Here is a 19,085-nt window from a genome sequence, read left to right as displayed (position 1 = left end):
TTCGTGTCTGCCTAAGAAACTATTATTTGGTATTTTATTTGTGCACAGAAATCCATGAAAAACTTTGGAAAAAGGCTTCCCAAATGGGTCAGTTCTAATGCAAAGAAAAAAGGAGAGTAGCTGTCAAATGCAGAAAATGTCTTATGCTAAATATGTGGTCAAATACAGGCATTTACTTGCATGAAGAACTCAAAAAGGCTTGGGTCAGTAGCTATTCTGGTTGCAGCAAAGATGAGTATGCTGCCCGAGGAAGCGTGCCAAGCTTGAAACGAGTTGCAATCCAGAATAGCTGCCGATCCAGGCCTTTGTGTTCTTCGTGCAATTAAGTGGCTATATTAGTGTACATATTTAGCATTTTAAGTTTTATAACTTTTCTGTATTGAATGGCTCCCCTCCTTTTTCTTTGATTTTATCGATGTATCATGTGGTGGCACACTAGGGCTGCAACTTGTGATTTTTTTCACAGTTGATTAATTTGCCAATTATTAACTCGATTAATCATTTGAAACTACTTTTTAGAGATATGGTGGCACGCTGTGACACAGCAGCTTTGTGTCTCCCAAGATGGTGCTGGATTATAGTTATCTCCATCCTGCTGCTTTAAAAACTATTTTTCATCTTGTTTTTTATTTCAATTATGTACTTGTTTTTTTATTGCAAGGGTCTTCTTTTTTTTTCTCTATTTATGGCAGGTTGCACTTTCTTGAAATGACAGAACTATGTTTTGTTGTACGCAAGTATAATGGCAAAGTTGATTTGAATTGAATTGGAATTTGGTCTATTAAATGTTGGAAAATAGTGACAAATCCCCATCTTATTGTCTCAAAGCCCAAGTTGACCCATTCTGATCGCTTGTTTTGTCCAACCCACAAAAAGAGAAGCAAATATTCACATTTGAGAAGCTGGAACCAGTGAATCTTTTTGGCATTTTTGCTAAAAAAAAAAAAAACGATGTAAAAGAAATTAATCAATTATGGAGATTTAAATTTTTTTTTCTTCGATCAACTAAATCATCTCAGCTGTAATGTGCACAATAAGCGTTTGAAATTGTAGGACCAACCCGTAGAGGCACGTGGTTGCAGCTAAAATTGAAAATCAGAGTGGGATAATTGGGAGAATCACTTCAAAAATGGTACAAAAATTATAAAGAGGCACAGAAACTTAAAGTAAACCAACCACAGAGTAAGACTAAATAGATTGAGTCATGCTCTGGTGGTTAAAAAATGCAGATGAAATGATGAGGTCAATGTTGCATTAAGTGGAACAAAAAGTCAGGTTGCAGAAAGTGACGCAAACTGAGCCTGGAAGCTTCTAAATGGCAGATTCCTCACAGCTCTGCAGAGTCCTCTTAGCAACAGACAAAACCAGACTCCCCATTCAAATTCTGCACACACTCATCAGTTCTGATGGCAAACCATCAGACTCTCAGATCATCCTTTCCCCGGAGTGACCCGCGGACAGAGAGAGCTGAGGCACATACTGTACATGAGCAGGGCAGGAGAGCGGGAATGTTTGTTGCACCATCAGGGCTAAGTTTATTCCACTTTTCCACTTCCACTGTAAAGTCACTTTGGATAAGTTACCACCTCCTGCTTTTTCCATGCAATAAAACAGCCAGGTTTGAAACTTTATTCCCTTACTGAATTTGTTTGTTAAAATGTCATTAAGTAATCTTTCATTCTCACTGGCTTATATTGGTTACTGATTATTGGTTACTGGAAATATCACAGCTGTTTTTAAGTTATTCGAGACAAGTCAAATCACAAGTTTTACAGGCAAAATTGCAGTCGAAGTATAAATCTTTAAATCTTGAATTCTGACCATTCGGATCATACTGCATTTGAACGTTTTCTTTTCCTGTATTGTTAGTGTTTTTTACATTACTGAGACCCAGTTCCTTTGATGCACAGCCCTAATAATTACTGTAAATAGTCTCATTATGTGGCTATGCAAGGCCTGTCTGACACTGTCTTATTTTATTATTGTCTATTGTGTATTTTAATTTATCAGATCAAAACTTGACACTTAAATTATTTTCCTTTCAAGTATTTTAGAAGTCAAGTCTCAAGTCTTCATTTAGGGATGTGTTATAATCTTATAAAATATTAAATAAATATTATTTTAATATGTATCGATATTCATTATATATTATCGATATATATCATGAAATAGTATATTTCTTGGAAATTCAATTGAAAAACTGTTCTCCGATAAAATAATGAGACTGGATTTTGGGAAATGCAGTGAATTAAAACCCTAAAAAAACTCTAGGGTATGTCACATTTCTGCAGTTAATCCAATATTGCCATAAATCACTCTTGCTTGTTGATTTCCAACATTGTCAACAGTGGTCTAATACACCCAGAGAGACATGAGACACTGTCGATACCACGGTATAAACGTATCTCGTCTCATGGTAGCCTATATACCGTCAAATATTGTCCATCCCTATCCTCATTTTTGTGACCTAAGGCGGGGTTATCCTTGAGACAAAGAAGTTTGTACGTCTTGTTCGACCACATTGGAAGATAAACGTGTTTATAATTGTTTTCCGAACAGCCTGACTCAAAGTCGGGAAGACGCAAGACACGATAATCATTTAACTATGGCTATAACGGCACACACTTTCAGACTGTCTCTCCTGGAAGGTATTCATAGTGTTGCACTTGGTTGATCACATGATAAAAGTGCCAGAAATCGTTCGTAAAGAATGAAAAAAGAGAGCTTGAGAGAGAAGTTCAAATCCTGCATACTATCTGAATTGACGGTTTCAATGCTGGCCATTAAATTAGTTTCTAGAGCCAAACATCACCTGGTCGAGAAATTGTTAAGTCATGGGTGTTAATCTATAATCCTGTCAGCTGCAGCAGATGTACAATATAATGATCATTTTAATACTATAGGAGGCAATAACAGTTAACCAATCAGTGTTAAGCAATCCAAACTGTAAGATTAAATGATTTATGAGTAAGTGGGAGAAGGGCACGGTATGGGATATAGTTAGTGTGTGTGTGTGTGCGTGCGCGCGCTCGCTCACTATAAACAAATATGCTTGTTTTTCAGCTGAACAGAGTGAAACACCCCCAGGCTCAGGAAACGGACACCACTGTGTGTGTGTGCGTCTTCTATATTTCTATACTTATTAGGATTCAAATGTTCTCATAAGCAAAAAACCTTAACTCATTCAAAGTGAGGGGATTTTGCAGTCTTGACTGTTAAAATTAAAGTTATAGTTTCAGGAGTGGACATGGATATCAGTGCTAATGTGTTCATACTTACCTCCTACAAGGAATGTGTGTGTCAGTGTAAGATGTCAGTGTAAACACTGTCACAACAGCCTGTAAAAAGCAGCAGTGTGTTTTGTGAGCAGTTGAACTACCTGTTGGGTCGGTGGTGGTTTCTGTCGAGCTCGTTGTGCAGACAGTTCCCACAATCGGAGCGTTTTCACTCCAGGCTCTCTGGCAGGAAACCTCATCCTCGCTCTCCCACCTTATTCAGTCTCTTCACACACACACACAGAGTTCAGGATTTTGTTTCTGTCCTGTAAAATGAGCAACTGTAGCCCTTCTCACTCTCCACTTGCTCCACTTTTTTCAGCCTGGTAACTCTGATTTCAGGACATTTTCATTCCTCTACAGCACAAATATCTAATACTCCAACTACTTTAATCGTCCAGTAAACATCTTTTATCTGGTTGAATCTGCCTAAATAAGTTCATTCTTAGAGTAGAAGAATTTGGTCAAACTGCAGACAGACTTTTGTACCCAGCTTCCCCTCAACCATGCCTCATTTATTTCTGCGAGTAAGAGTAAATTTTACCTTTCACTTAAACTTGTCTCTTTCCTGCTCCTGTAGGTCTAGAAAGTGGACTTTGTGTTTTCTCTTCTTTGATGGATTTTTGGCACTTTAATAAAGACGCCCTCACTCTTTGTGTCTGGAGGACTGACCCTTTAGATTAACTATCAAACTCTACTGTAGCTGCTTGAAATATGTCTAAATTACATCACTTCTTCTAAATTTTGCCAGTTATCTACAGGAATAAGAAAAATTTTAGAAAGCACACACTCGGCCAAGGCTGAAACATTCTCTAAATTTATGACAGTAATATACACCATATCCTTACTCTTGAGGGGCTGGAACAATTGATTGATTTTCTGTGGATTATCTCAGGGTAGCAGATCTGACAGATACAGAGCAATTATGAGAAGTCACTAATGTTATTAATCTTTGTTTGTTTTTTCTTTCTTTTTCATGTTTGTTAATTTATATTTGGGACATTGATGCTGACATCAGGATGAGGATCCTATAAAAGTTTTATGTTTTGTCTGAAAGTGCTCTGGGTGAGAAGGAGAAGGAATTGCCCTTTCAATAAAAATACTTTTGCAAAAAAGTGATAGATACATGTGACCGTTTTTTCATTCAGCAGGTGCAGAAGTTTGTGAGAAAAAAAAGCAAAAATGTTCAGAAATGCTATTTAAAACCCTTAAATTCCTAAAACTAATCACTTTGTCCTTAACGCATGTCCTACATTAGCACTAAATTTCACATTGGACAACAATGGAACTATGGCACAGAGAAACAAAACTTAGTGGGATACATTCGTTGTTGGTTTTGATCTTATCATGGCATTTCTTGACAGCAAGAAAAATACAGAATATCTTTTTGAGGCGTAAACCTCTAAGTCGCTGGTGAGATCATATCCTTTTCACAGAGAGCAGTCACAGGGAAAAAGGGACAATGAAATGACATCACCTGTCATTTGTTTAGCCCATGATGCCATTCAGCTCAGTCGGCTCACGTCCTGGAAATACTACTGGAAATGTTCCCGAGTTGTCCCTGGAAGTTTCTGGATAGCGGCAGCTGATTCCAGCAACATCTATTGAAAACCCAGCGCTTCATTACATCTTTTATAGTCCTTTGAACAGCTCGGCGTCCAGCTCCGCTCCCTGCTGACAAACACATATGTAAACAAAGCCTGAAAACAAAAGCACACTATCCCCCACCCTTTCTAAACTTCATCCCACCATTGTATAACTCAGCTTCCTCAGTGAATTTGAACCCCAGACGTACAGTAGCCTCCAAGCATACTCAAGTCATTTTAACTTATAATAACAATATGTTTATTTCTGTAAACATGGCGGTTATATTGGCAACAACACACAAACACCTTCACATTCCATACAGTAAGTTAAAATCGCTTCATAGATACAAAAAGAGAGATGGACACATGGAGAGGGAAGAGTATGAGGAAGGGGTGGTAGGGTCAGTTTGTCCAGGAGAAACAAGGTCGGCGCAGAGCTTCAGGCGTCCAGGAGATTCTTCAGTCTCAGTCCAACACCGATCCGAGTTCAGCTGGAAGACCCTCCGCCTGCCTCCACTGTGCGTTACGTAGCTTGAACCATTTCTGGAGGAAACAAATAAACAAAAAAGAAAAAGGAGAAACACACCCATGGGAGGCGTTAAAAACAGGTAACAGGAGGGGTTTTTTGTTCAGAAACAAGGCACACGGCTGCATTTGGCAAAAACTGCTGCAGAGCCTGAAACATGAGGGTAATGAGGTAACTGGTCTGACATGAATATTCCTGAGAAGTTACACAGATGGAGTTCTTGTATTGTCAAGAATGATTTGAACACAATACTGGGTTCTCCAAATGAATTGTTATACTTTTCTCATCCTCAGGCCACTGGTTACATTTACATACACAACAATCATTTAACTATCAGTGAGAGTTGAGCTCAGCTGTCTATATGATTCTTAACTAGGCAACCCAATAGTGCTGTGTTATTGAGTATTCAAGCAAGACACTAAAACAACTATAGTACTACTACTATGTGCAACTTAAAGACCTGTGAATTGTTTCAACTGGTGTCTATTAGTTTGTTTTGAGATAATTTGAGCATTACAGCTTAATTCGTCGCTAGCCTGGCTATGACTATAGCCTTGTTCTTAATATTTCTACAAAATGTGTATTTACATCTGATAAGTATAAAGCTGCCATGTTTTCTTTCTGAGAGTGAGATGAGAAGATTCATATCAATCTTATGTCTGTGCAATAAGAAGCTGTAATAAGAACATGTTAGCTTAGCATAAAGATTAACACTATGGGGAAACTGCTAGCGTAACTCAGTCCAAAAAATAAATAAATTAGAAACTACTAATATGTCTAAAACTCGCTAATTAACACACTGTATGTTGTTTGTTTAATCCGTACAGAAACAGAACTGTCAAAACGACAATTTGTGATTTTAGGGAGAGTTGCATGTTGGAGCAAAATGTTGAACTATATATAAGATACACTCTCAACACAATGCCCTAAATATCCAAATTTTTCACAACATCAGCAGTGAACATGCATGCTTCCAGCCTATTAACTGGAAGCATCATAACCATAGCATGTTAGCAAGCTAACCAGTATATAAGCAACATGTTAATCACAAAGTAACATACTATGCTATGAGCATGTTAACATGGCTAAAGATAACATGTTAACATCCATGTAAATAGCTATTGAATTTAACATTTAGCATATAAAATTTTGCATTTTTGCATTCTAACGTTAGCATGTAAACAGCTATTGAATTGAATATATGCTAACATTTTAGCTTTCTAATGCTATGTTAACATATTCATATTAAATATAATATGTTGCTCATTAGCTTGTTATCATACTAGCATTAGCATATTAATGAGCCTACAGTTGACACGTTAACATGCTAATGTTTAGCATGTAACATGCTATTTGTAGGGTATGACATAAAAATTGTATTTTGTATAGGATATCATACAAAGCGCACATGAGAGTGTTTTACAAAAGGATTTACAGGATGGCTGAAAGTCATGTTTTGGCATCTAAAACAGTAACTTCAACGCAAGAGAGTCATTAACTGTTCCTTTCTGGCTTTCATTATCTTCATAATCACATTAAAGTCACATTTCTTGGTGCATGTAAATGTGGTCACTGACTCATACAGAGACAGCAGTGACCCTGAGGCTAAGTTGTATCAGGGAAACCACAGCAGCAATTTTTCCATCCAATTTTAACAGAGAATGCAGGCACTGACTGGGCTTGTTTCTCTGGATCCAGTTCCCTGCAAAAGCTGTCTGCGCTCTGACCGCTCCACCAATAACTGCTACACTTAAACTCTGACCAGATGATGACTGCGCCGAGTGCCTTGACACACACCCGTGACCCGGCACATTGCTGTTTTGCGGTTCGTGTTGTCAAGGGATTCACAACAGTGCTGACATCATCTTGATAACGGCAAAGGGAAAGGGAGGGATTCGGGACAGCAGAATTAAGACTCGAGACCCTGGGAGTCTGTCCGAGACATGCGCCTGGCAGGAGGGACGGTTTCCACATTTTGTACTGAAGACGCATGAGATTCCCATTTGGAGTCGTCTGGGTTTGCACTTAAAAAGGCAGAGACTAAATCAATTCAAGAATTGGCTGTTCATGCTGCACTCTGTGTTTTGGGATTTCATATTTGTGTAGCTCATTTCTATGATGCGAAGGAAAAAGTTACTACAGTTCATCATTAGATATTTCTCTACTAAAAAAGATTCAGTCTATAAAAGGTTTAGTCTTTAAAAATGCCATTTTCTCTTCCAGGTTATGAATGAGAGTCAGTTGTTTTCTACTTTGTTTTGTTTCTGGTCCTTTTTTAAAGTGCAAAAGATCTTTGAATGTCTTGTAAAAGCATTACACACATGCCACTTCAGAACAATAATGGTGAGAATTACAATCCTGCTGACCCATACAATGGTGCTTGTGTCATTTTTTTGCCCTTTCACTAGCACTGGCTTACATAACGAGGCCTTTCAAACTTGACTCTACCGTTATGTCACTTACTCTGCAGCACTGAAAACAAATATAATGGTCTATGAAAGGAGCTCAAACGTGCGGCACAGAGGCTGAAGCACGTTGTAAATGTTGTTCATGTGAAACGGGGAGTGGCAGCTGGTGTGTGTTTCTTCAGCCACACCTTCTCCAATGAGAGCTTTGTTAACAAATCCAAAACACTCAACAGGAGGGGCAGCAGGAAAAAAAAGAAAGCCACATCAGCTGGGAATGAAGTCAGGTCTTCTGATGAGGGGCTAGACCTTTACCTCACACAGGGCTTCCCCTGTCAGGCTGGCCCGGCTCCTCCCACCTTTGTATACGATTAATGGAAACTATGGAGGAAGCAGCATAGTGCCGCTTTACTTTAACAAACTTTTTTTTTTCCTGGAAGCAGAAAACTCTGGACAGAGCCAAATAATGAAACACCTCTGCTGTTCTAGTAATGACAGGCTGAAGATGGAGCTTGGCAGTAACAGTAGTTAGCCAAATCAAGCCTCTGTGTTTCCACCGACAGTTTTTCGGGACTGAGCTGTAGCACGGGTATGTACGGGTTGTTGCCAGGAAGAAACACAGGTCATAAATCTCCACACAGCTACCAGGTTGAAGATACCCACTTGGTTTGGCTAACTTCGACGGCGGAAGCCATATTAGCTTGTTAGCTTCGGCTAGCTTCTGCACAGACTGAGGACTGGATTTTGTCCCGTTGTACACAGCATTGTCCGGGGGGGGGGGGATCATTTTACGTCAGTATGGACAGGAATGATTATACCTACCAATAAATCATTCAATGTACATATGGGCATGTGGGCATGTGGGTATTACATTAAGAAAGATTTGAAAAAATCAGAATTTATCCTTTAAAGAGGAACTCTAGCGATGTTTACGATCAGTTTACTTGTCATGAGTACGAAAGCCTGTTAAAACAGTTGAATAATGTTTTCTGTAGCTCTGAAGGGGTTTTGTGAAGTCCGGGGTTGAGATGCATTATGGGAACAGTAGGATTCAGAATTTTTGGAGCTTGATTTATACTAGGGATTAAAAGTCAGAATATCTCAACCTCTGCTACATCCATTTCGACCTCTTTTTTTTTCACTTGTCTCTCTCAATTTACCCTTCCTTATGGAAATGCAATGCTAAATTGCTGCAGAACCCCTTTAAGCCTCAAGGCTGAAACATGCTTCTCTGGGCTGCACATAGACGAACGTGCACGGGGGTTTGCATGGCTGCTTCTTTTGTACTTGTAGGTACAACTTGTTGTATACCGGGCGTTTTGAACTCGCCTCCGGACAGAGTTGAGTTGGATCAACTAATCAGTTTGTTTGACCTGCAGGTCTGTACGTATTGTTGAGATTTGGGAGGTGTGCGTGTCGGCTCCTCTGCGAGCTACGGTTACCCATAACACCCTTCTCTGCGTAGTTTCACGGAGGCGTTTATGTGTATGTTCACAGAAGCATAATTTCAGCTTTACAGGGTCTCTACACAGGACGTGTTTTGTCTTACACACATCTGACATAACAGATCAAATTTAAATCAAAGAGATCAAGATTAAATCAGTACAGCTGACTCCCTCTTTATGCACATAACTGCAACCAAAAGCATATTTTTAGGCTTTAAGTATTTTCTTTCGACATGCGTAACTACAGTGATCGTGTTTTGGGCTTTGAGCACAAGCCATTGTGCTAGGCTGCCGGTGTAGACAAGAGACTACACCTGCACTTATAATACAAAATACTTTATCTGATGTACCTGTTTACACATGAGGATCAGATATTTGTGCCTATGTAACTTTCAACCCTGAGAAATCTAGAGGAACTGGTTTGTGGAGCCGAAGTGGAAAAACCAGTGACAATCATGTGAGTGACGTACGCGAGTTATTGATTGGTGAAATGTTTTGAACTGTAAGAGCTAAATATGAAAAGGACACATGTTCCGTGCCACGTGAGAGCTCTGTTTCTCTACCAATCTTAACCCGTCTGTCAGCCTCACGAGCACAAACATGAGCAGAAATTTGGTTATGAAATTAACCTGATGTTACGTCAACTCAAATGACAATGATTTACATGTAAGGTTTTACTTCCTAGTGAGTACAGCTAAGCAAATAGTCATGTTGTTTGCCTGCCAAATCCTGAAGAGGAATACAAACTGACCCTCAGAGTGCTTTTACAGTGATCTATCCATCTATCCATCTATCAGAGGAATGCAACTGTTGGTGCCTGCAGAACTTATGTGCAATTTCACCATGTAGGTTGTTATCAGCGCTCTGAAGCTTCACATCTGGCTCCTGATGTGACAGTTGCACAGACTTTACAGTAAGCCAAAGACATTCCTCAGATAGAGGGATGGTGGGAGTGTTTACATATGCGAGGGGGTGGGAGAGATTAAATACCTAAGTAATAATGCGACATTTAACAGAATTGGCTACTTCAATTCATGCCTAAAACAAGGGGATTAACAATCGATGTCTGGCTCTTTCTTGCTGGAGTGGAAGTTATGCGTTTGCTGTTTCTGATGTGTTCATTTATAAGCTCTAAAGTTGCAATGATCAGTCTATTAATTGATTAGTTGATGGACAGAAATTTTTGAAAAATCGTTTAATTTTTTGGGAAAAATCCAAACATTCTCTTGTTAAAGCTTCTCAATTGGGAAAATGCTCTGATTTTCTTTGTCTTAACATTAATTAATTATGAATTGTTAGTTGCAGCCCTAATAAGCTTTAACTTTGGATTTTCCACGTCCTACAAGGAAAAACAAAATTAAACTGTGTTTTTCCTCAAACCGTGATGTTAAATGAACATGTCTGCTGTTTTTCATTCTTGCATGCTTTAAAAAAAACACTAAGTCTGAGCAAACTCCTTCCGCTGATGAACATGCAGTTGAAAGTTCTGGAAAAAAATAGTGAGTGGACCTTGAGTTAAGATTATTTTGTCAAAGTACTGTTCCCGAGGTCAAGAATGTACTTTCGCATGTTTTTTAATCCGTTTCCCCAATCAAAAACTGTAACTTATGCTGCCTAACTAATGTTTATCGTCATTAACTGTTAATCTACCAATAAATTTGACAATTAATCGATTCATTTGGTCTATAAAATGCCAGAAAATAGTATATAATATACATTACAATATCCTAAAGCCCAAGGTGATGTCTTCAAATTGTTTGTTTTGTCTGACCAACAGGCCAAAATTCAAAGAAACTCAGTTTACTATCACATAAGACAAAGAAATGCAACAAATCCTCACATTTAAGAAGCTGAAACCACTGAATGTTTGGCATTTTGCTTGAAAATTTACATAAACTGTGAACTGATTATCAAAATAGTTTTCTGGTGATTAACTGATCATTTAATTGACAAATCATTTCAGCTGTACATCAAAGTTCCTGCTGCATATTAGGAGCCTAACGAACATTTAACCGCATGTGTTTTCTGCCCCCGGCTCGGTACATCATAAGCAGCTCAGTGTGTTTCCCAGCCATCCGACCAAATATGAAAGCAGCATAAACACGATAGCGACCACATCACCAGCTACAGAAACTCAAACCAACAAAAGTGATGTCACAGTCCCACCCTCACTGTTTCATTGACAGATGATCTTTCCTTCAAGTCAGCCCATTTAAACTTTAAGTCACCCTGCACAGATGAATCAGTGTTTGTGAGGATGACCAACAGTTGTTCCCTGAGCTGAAAAAGCAGCAGGAAACTCGACTCTGTCGTGACTTCATCAGGACAAACAACCTGGAGCTGCTCCAGTGGCGATCAATGGGGCGCTCGCTGCCTTTCTGGTCAGCGTTACAGTCAAATAAAGATCATTTCATCAGACTGTGACGTTTTAGCAGAAACATTGTCCAGGATCACCCTGAGTATTGACACTGTTCACAAACCTGCTCCATTCACTTTTAGTGGAGCGGCTCCTGGTTCGACATCACACATTTTAAGTCTTGTTTTGCTTTTAGGAAAAATTGTTCCTGCAGCCAAATATACACATGTACATAATGTTTATCTCCCTGTAACAGGATATGGTTATTTCCTCAGAAGTCACCTGACTGAGACACTGATAGTGATACTGACAACACTCATGAAGTTGTGAAATTTGCAGAGATGGAAGTACATTTACTCAAGTACTGTAGCTCAGTACAGTTTTTAGGTACTTTACTCAAGTATTTTTAGCAACATTGCATTTGAACATGAAACACTACTTTTTACTCATCTGCACTTTAGATTAAAGTAATAAAATATTATATATTGCTTTAGATTAAACTACTCAATGGTATAGAGTTACTCTTTGTGTCACCCAAATTTGCATTGACTATAATGCACACCTTCAAAATTACGCATCAGCAATTTAACACACTGACAGGCAGGTTCTTAAGTAATAGGCTATTATTACCCTTCATGGTTAATAAGGAATTTGTCATTTGTTATTTAAAGTGTGTTGCTCAGTTAAGTGCAGAGGTGGCAGACACACTCACTGCCGGTGGAAATAATTCATATTGTACAAATATCATAGGAAAACTATTCCTAAAGGACAGGAATACCACAGAGAATCTAAATATGAAAAAAACAAACTATAACATTACCACTGACATGCTTAAATCACCCTAAAAATAAAAGTGATTCCATACGAAATCACATTTAATTACAAAATAATCTTACTTTTAGGTATTACACACAAGGATGTTCAATAATCTTTTCTAGAAATGCCGCATACTATTTGTTCAGGACAACCAGTAGGCTAAACAACACATTATAATCAATCATTTTCAGCCGAAAAACCTAGAAATAATTCCACATATTTCCTACCAATTCCTGCTCACACAGAGAGGGTAAAGAAGAGAGAGAGTATTGATATATTAGGTTACTACTCACTAGTGTTTCCTCCTCTGACAGTCCGCACTCCGCAGCGATCAACATGAGCGTCGTCCCATCCGGATGCTTGGTGACTTTTTTAAAACTGTCCTCCAGCAGTTTGATCTGTTCATCCGACAGATTCAGACGCTCCATCGCTTTAGAAGCCATATTCCTGTTTCCAGTCTGTCCGGGGTTTGAAACAGCTCAGCTTCAGCCAGCCCTGGTAGGAGCTCCGGAGCCGGGGGGAGATGTGCGCACAGCTGGACGCGCAGAGCAGAAGGCACCGCGGCGCGCAGAGGACGCGGAGATGGAGAAGCGTGGAGCGGCGGTGGCTCACTGGCTGCTCGGCGGGAGTGTGTGAGCAGGTGGAGGCAGTGTGTTTATGTGTGTGTGTGGTTGGGGGTGTATGTATGTATGTATGTATGTGTGTGTGTGTGTGTGGAGGTTTTACTACTGTCAACAGAGGTACGTCATGAGGCGGTTCCCACCAGCAGAGCCCTCCCCTAAACATCTCAGCGTTTAAAGGAATATTATGGGAATATTAGGCCTATAGGATGATCACAGCAATAACTAATCCCTAGCAAAGTATCAGGAACAAATTTACTTTTATTGGCCTCACACAAGGAAATACCATTAAGTGCAATGTTACTGGAAACCAGCTACTGATAAGACTGTTATTACAATATAGTAGAAAATAAATGGGTCATAATATTCCATAAGGGAAGTAAAGCAAAAGAGTAAAACTGAAGCTCCTATGTGTATACGTTTTTACAGCATCTTTCAAATTATGATCAATGCCTCTGCCACAGTTTCATTTTTGATGCTGCCACTGGGGGGCGCCAAAGTAAGAATTTATTGGAGTCTATTTTGATGTTGCTGTTTGGATAAAATAAGATTAAAATGAATGTGTTATAGATTTTAAAGGGCTACTAGGTTATTTTAGTCATACATCAACATTTAAAGGAGTAGGTCAACATTTTGGGAAATACAGTTATTCGCTTTCTTGTCGAGAGTTGTAGATTGATAGCACTTTCATGTCTGTGTGTTTAGTACAGACCTGGTGCCAGGGAGTGATTAGCTTAGCATAAAGACTGGAAGCAAGGGGGAGACAGCTAGCCTGGTTCTGTCCCGAGTTTAAACATCTGCCAGCCAACCGCTCTAAAGCTCACAAATCAACATGTCAGACAGTATCTTGTTTGTTTAACCTGTACACAAAGAGAATTTTAGAAACAAATGTAGAAAGATGTTACTGTTCCTATGCCTGTCAAGCTTTCCGTTTTCGCACAATGGTCGAAGATTTACAGCTTGAAATTCTTAGTAATTTTTGAAACAAACACCTTGGTCCTTGATTTCAGGCAGTATTGGACAAAAACAGGCTTCTCATTTCGAGCCGAAGACCATCGATTTTCGACAACCGTCTCTGGCAGGTTTTATTACCTGCAGCTAGCTAGCTAATTAAGCTAACGTCAACTCCATGAGTTGGTTGAAAAGGCGGTCTCTGGCTGACTTTTTGCTAAGCTATTATTGGACAATTACTGTTTGGGGAGGGGTTTAGCTAAAACAAAAAAAAATGTCATTTTGACTTTTCTGTGTACAGGTTATACAAATAAGATAATACATGTTTTAGTGAGCTTTAGAGATGCTGATAGATTTTTTTCTTGTCCTTAACATACAAGCATGAAAGTGGTATCAATCTTCTCTTCTGACACTCGGCAAGAAATCCAATGAGTGTATTTCCCAACTATTTCTTTAAGTCCCTATAAGAAAGTATATAAGTATATGAAAGTAACATCATAAGATAAAATAAATGCCTTAAAGTAGGATAAAGGTCACTAGAAACTTACAACTGAATAACCTTGAATACTCCTAAAGCAATATATAATAGTAAAAGGAAGATTAAATAGGATAAATGTACCACAATGCAGACTAAAAGTTGCCTGAAAACATAAATCACTTTATAACTTTCTGTTACAACAGACACTGGTTATGTCCCAACAGGAATATTAAGGTAATTTTTTCAGCTTAATCTCTCTCTGTTTATGTTCATAAGTCTTATCCTCTCTCATTATTGAACATGTTGACTGACTTGAGAGCACAAAAAGAGGCACCTGTTCAAGCATGACTACAAAGATAAGATAGTCCTTTTAAATCATAAACCTTTTCACTCTCACACCCTTGAAGTTCTTTTCTCCCTAGTGAATGTTATTATGCAATTTTCACTGTGCTGTACTGTAATGAGGGGAATATTTACAAGACTCACTGGACTCACTTTGATCAGTTAGATACCGACTGTTCTGGTGAGTCTGCTGCTGCTGCCCATATCCTCAAAACACACACACACACAAACACACACAAACACACAGTTCCTTTTGATGCTATATTTGGATTTTGATTAGACCCATAATTATGTGGTACTCTCACTGAAAGCTTGAATTAAGTGACTGCAAAGCTTGCTGGGTGATTTCCTCTTGCCTGGATTTTGGTGGTAAATAAAAAAATCATACGGAAATCTCACCGGTAATACAGACAGCAAGCTAGGACTAGTCAAAAGATTCAGCCTTCGGATATATCCTTTAATGCAGTCATATTTGCACAATTGTTTAGGATCTACTGTGTTTGACATGTAAGCTCAGTCTTTTTGGGTGTTTTGAGGCACGCTTAACAGGACTGTGGGGTTGTTCATTGGTAATGAAAACTTAATCTGAACCAATTTGAGGAAATGACCCCCAAAATGCAAAGTTTTATGGGTATAAGGAGACGGATGCTGATATCTGATAGCCAGCAGGTCCTTGAGCATGAAAAACTGAGAAGAGCAAAACAAAGTGTGAAGATATTTCTTTGTGCATTTCCAAACCAACTGGAACAGACACCAAAGAAGAAGATAGGATATAAGGCCTGAAAGTGGACTGCCATAGACTGACTTCAGTTTGTTTTGCTTAAGAATCTAAATGAACCTTTTACCAGCCACTGTTCTGCTCGCAGGACACTAACACGATGTAGGACTGCTAGTGCTATGAAGAGTTGCATGTAAAAGAACATGGATACGATTATAGGTATCAATAAATATGACTAAATTTGAAACTGTTTAGCAGCAAGAAGGTGCCAGATGTTGGACGCTCCACCATATTGTCCTTCATAAGCAGAGGACGATGAATCATTGAATATTATCCCTGCCTTAACGACACAGTATATGGTGATTCTGCTGATAACAAGCTGTCAGTTTATGACAGACAAACATTATATACAGTTCTGTGGAATACAGTGGAAAACGTCCCATACCTAACACTGCTGCTGTCAGAGCTGATTGGCTGATGCCGATCATCCAGGTCGTATTTTAATGATAAGAAAAGTAAATCCTATCTGGGTGATCCAAAGTTCATTCTGAGGGCCGGATCGTAAACATGATCAATTGGACGGGATCATGTTTTTGTAAATGATATAAAGTAGAGCGGCACTTTCTTTTAGTGTTGGCACAAGTCATTAAATGTAACCTCTGTTCTTTGCTCACTATGCGATCATTTCCACCTGTTGCACGACTACCTGAAAAGTTGTTTAAGATCAGAGAAGACTATGACTTGAGAGGAATGTGCATGTTTAAGAAGCAACGGTTCAGATTTAATATAAACAATATTGTGTTTTAGTTGAAGGGGTGAATTTATGGAACAGAACTGAAAATGGTTTTTATAAAAAAAATTTAAAATGTATTTAATGAATGAATATAAAAAGTATATAATCAGAATGGCATGTTGGCATTAGTATAGTATACAGATATTATTTAAAAATGTTTACATTTTGTTATCTAACCTTTTCAGTTTGTAGAAAATCTTGTGTTACTTTGTTGCTTTCTATACTGTTTTGTCGCGAGTATTTGTATTTGTAACTGTCAAGCTTAATCAATTAATATTAATCTTTTATTAGTTGAACTAAGTTAAATGATCAATTGAAAGCTATTAAATAACTGTGATAAACCAATAAAGTTTAAAGCAAGTCGCTAACTATGGAATCCAGTTTCATAAGTGCCAATGATTTTATTTAACTATTAATTTATCATGTAGACTACTTTTATAATTAATAATAAAAAAAGATGTTAGGAATAAGAACCTCAGATAAACAACCTTTCTTCTCCTCTTCTTCATCATTTTTCGTGACAGAAAAGTGAGAATCCTTTGTTTTTGTATCACACAGGAGTTTATTTTGGCAACAATCTCCGTTCTCCAGCTACTGAGGGTGCCCTGAATAATGCAAACCCTGAATATTCAGATAAATAAACACAGATATCTGATAGACTGCTGACACAGTGACCAGGTCTGTAGCTGTCCTTCTACTGCAGGTGTGGGATAACAGGACTGAAATAGAGGCACACCGTGATAACAGTGAGTGGCTGTGAGTCCACAGTATGAGAGTAAAAATATCACAGGTCATGACCCTTTATTTTCAGCCAGTGTCGGACATGTTTCTCTGTCATGATGGTCAGCAACCTCATGTAGTGAATGAGTCATGCTGTCTCTTCCTAAATGTGTAATGCTGGAATTATGCTTCAACAACAAAGCATAGTGAGGATCTGTGTGTCACGCAAATTGATTGGTTGATCTAACTTCCTGTTGGGAAGGTATTTCCATTTTTTATTTCAGAGTTTTACATTTCAGCACAGTACCACTACAAGTGATCTTCTAGCAGAGCATAGGAAACTATGCTCTGCCTCTTCAAGGCTCTTAATATCTTTGCTCATCTTGTTATCGTCCCGTCCATTTATGTTTATAAATCCAAATTCTTTCACGTTTGTTTTGCGGATGCAGTGGTTTGTTTACTGATTTCAGTTTCCTGATTTTTTCTATGTTTTCTTGACATTGTGGTTTGCTTAACATGACACTGCTTCGTTATACCCCCAAGTATTAAACAACTGAGCCTGATCAGATACGTACCCGACTACAAAGAGCAAATGTTTAGATGAGGATGTGACTCGCCACTTTCCAAACTCCAGAAACTTGTTAACAACTAATAAAACTACACAATTTAAATATTAAATGAAGCATGATTCTACAACTTCAAGACTTTTCTTTCTCAAACCACTGAATTGTACATTTTGGGAAATTCTAAGCTATTCGTCTCCTGGCGGTAGTTTCATGTTTAACTCAGTGTTAAACATGAGTGGTATCAATCTTCTAATCTAACTCTGCAAGAAAGCAAATAAGTATATTTCCCAAAATGTTGAATTATTCCTTTAACCCTAACAAGCTAACACATCATAGCTAACAAAACTGACTAATTTGGGAAAGTAAGTGATTTAATGAGTTTGTTCTTCTTTATTTAAAATCAGGTAAAATTTGATAATAGAGTCATGGCCAAGAAGGCAGCATAACAGCGTTTTAACAATAACTACAATAAAGATAAACATGCTCAGAAAACTCACACACCACACAAACATGCAGATTTCCCAGGTAAGGTGTAAAGAGAGGTAACTGAATTCTCTTTTGAAATATATATATACATTATACTGTATATAGTATATACAGTATATATTAATTTACTTGTCTCTTACTCACAAAAGTCAGGGAAGCCAACAAACAGCTATGCAACAGTATAACAATAAGTGGCCAAATCATTGACACCGATGACAGGACAGACATTTAACTTGACTTGACAAAATAACAAAAATACTAAGATCAGAGCTAAAAGTAAATCTACCATATTATCTTAGAAATCAAAACAAGTGACTTCATGACAGACGAGAGAAAGAGGAGGAAAAACAAATAAACACCTGTGGCTCTTATTGCACACTGATCTGTCTTGCTTTAAATTTCCTTTCCTCAGATTTCTTCCATTTTCGTTTGGGTTGAGACATTAGCTGTGTCCCACATCCATAAAACATACTAATTCTAAGCAGGTGTAGTAAGTGTACTGAGTAGACTATGTGTATTTACAATGGAAAAGTGACAAAATCAAGTATACTCAAACCAGACAGAATGCAGACTAAATTCAGTAGAATTTTGAGTGTGCTGTCAATGGGCACTATTCTCCCACAATGCAATGCATTAAGGAAATCTAGGAACTGCTTACAGCTGGGAAACATTGAAATAAATTGTTGGTGGTGAAAGATCTACAAAAAGCAAAACAGAAGTATTAAATCTTAAAAACAATAAATGTGGCTTTCTCTTAGTGACCAAAGTCGCAGTTTAAATGATGTCTGACTTTTTCTTAGTATAAAACAGTTATATAAGTTCATTTTTGCTGCTAAATCAGTATACTAAGACAATTAGTATGCACACTGTACATAATTTGTATTTAGTATGAATTTGGGACACGGCAAGAGTATGTGATGTTTGAAATTATATTTATATTCCTGGTGCTCTATTAGTCTTAGTGTTTTGTTTTTTGTTTTTTAATTCACTGCTTAGTGTAAA

General features: G+C 38.1%; 1 protein-coding gene across 1 annotated transcript; it reads right to left on the bottom strand.

The window, feature by feature from the left end:
- Positions 1–5,096: 5,096 nt before the first annotated feature.
- hopx (HOP homeobox) lies at positions 5,097–16,674 on the bottom strand. The gene is made up of 2 exons (XM_044204875.1): positions 12,703–16,674; positions 5,097–5,404 (listed from the first exon to the last, which is right to left on the bottom strand). Exons 1-2 carry the CDS (start codon positions 12,850–12,852, stop codon positions 5,327–5,329), a joined length of 228 nt encoding a protein of 75 aa, XP_044060810.1. The 5' UTR covers positions 12,853–16,674; the 3' UTR covers positions 5,097–5,326.
- Positions 16,675–19,085: the final 2,411 nt, after the last annotated feature.

The sequence above is a fragment of the Siniperca chuatsi genome, linkage group LG8 (assembly GCF_020085105.1).
Source record: "Siniperca chuatsi isolate FFG_IHB_CAS linkage group LG8, ASM2008510v1, whole genome shotgun sequence".
Taxonomy (NCBI): domain Eukaryota; kingdom Metazoa; phylum Chordata; class Actinopteri; order Centrarchiformes; family Sinipercidae; genus Siniperca; species Siniperca chuatsi.
Note: the sequence above shows the minus strand (reverse complement) of the source record. Positions and strands in the feature narration are given on the sequence as shown.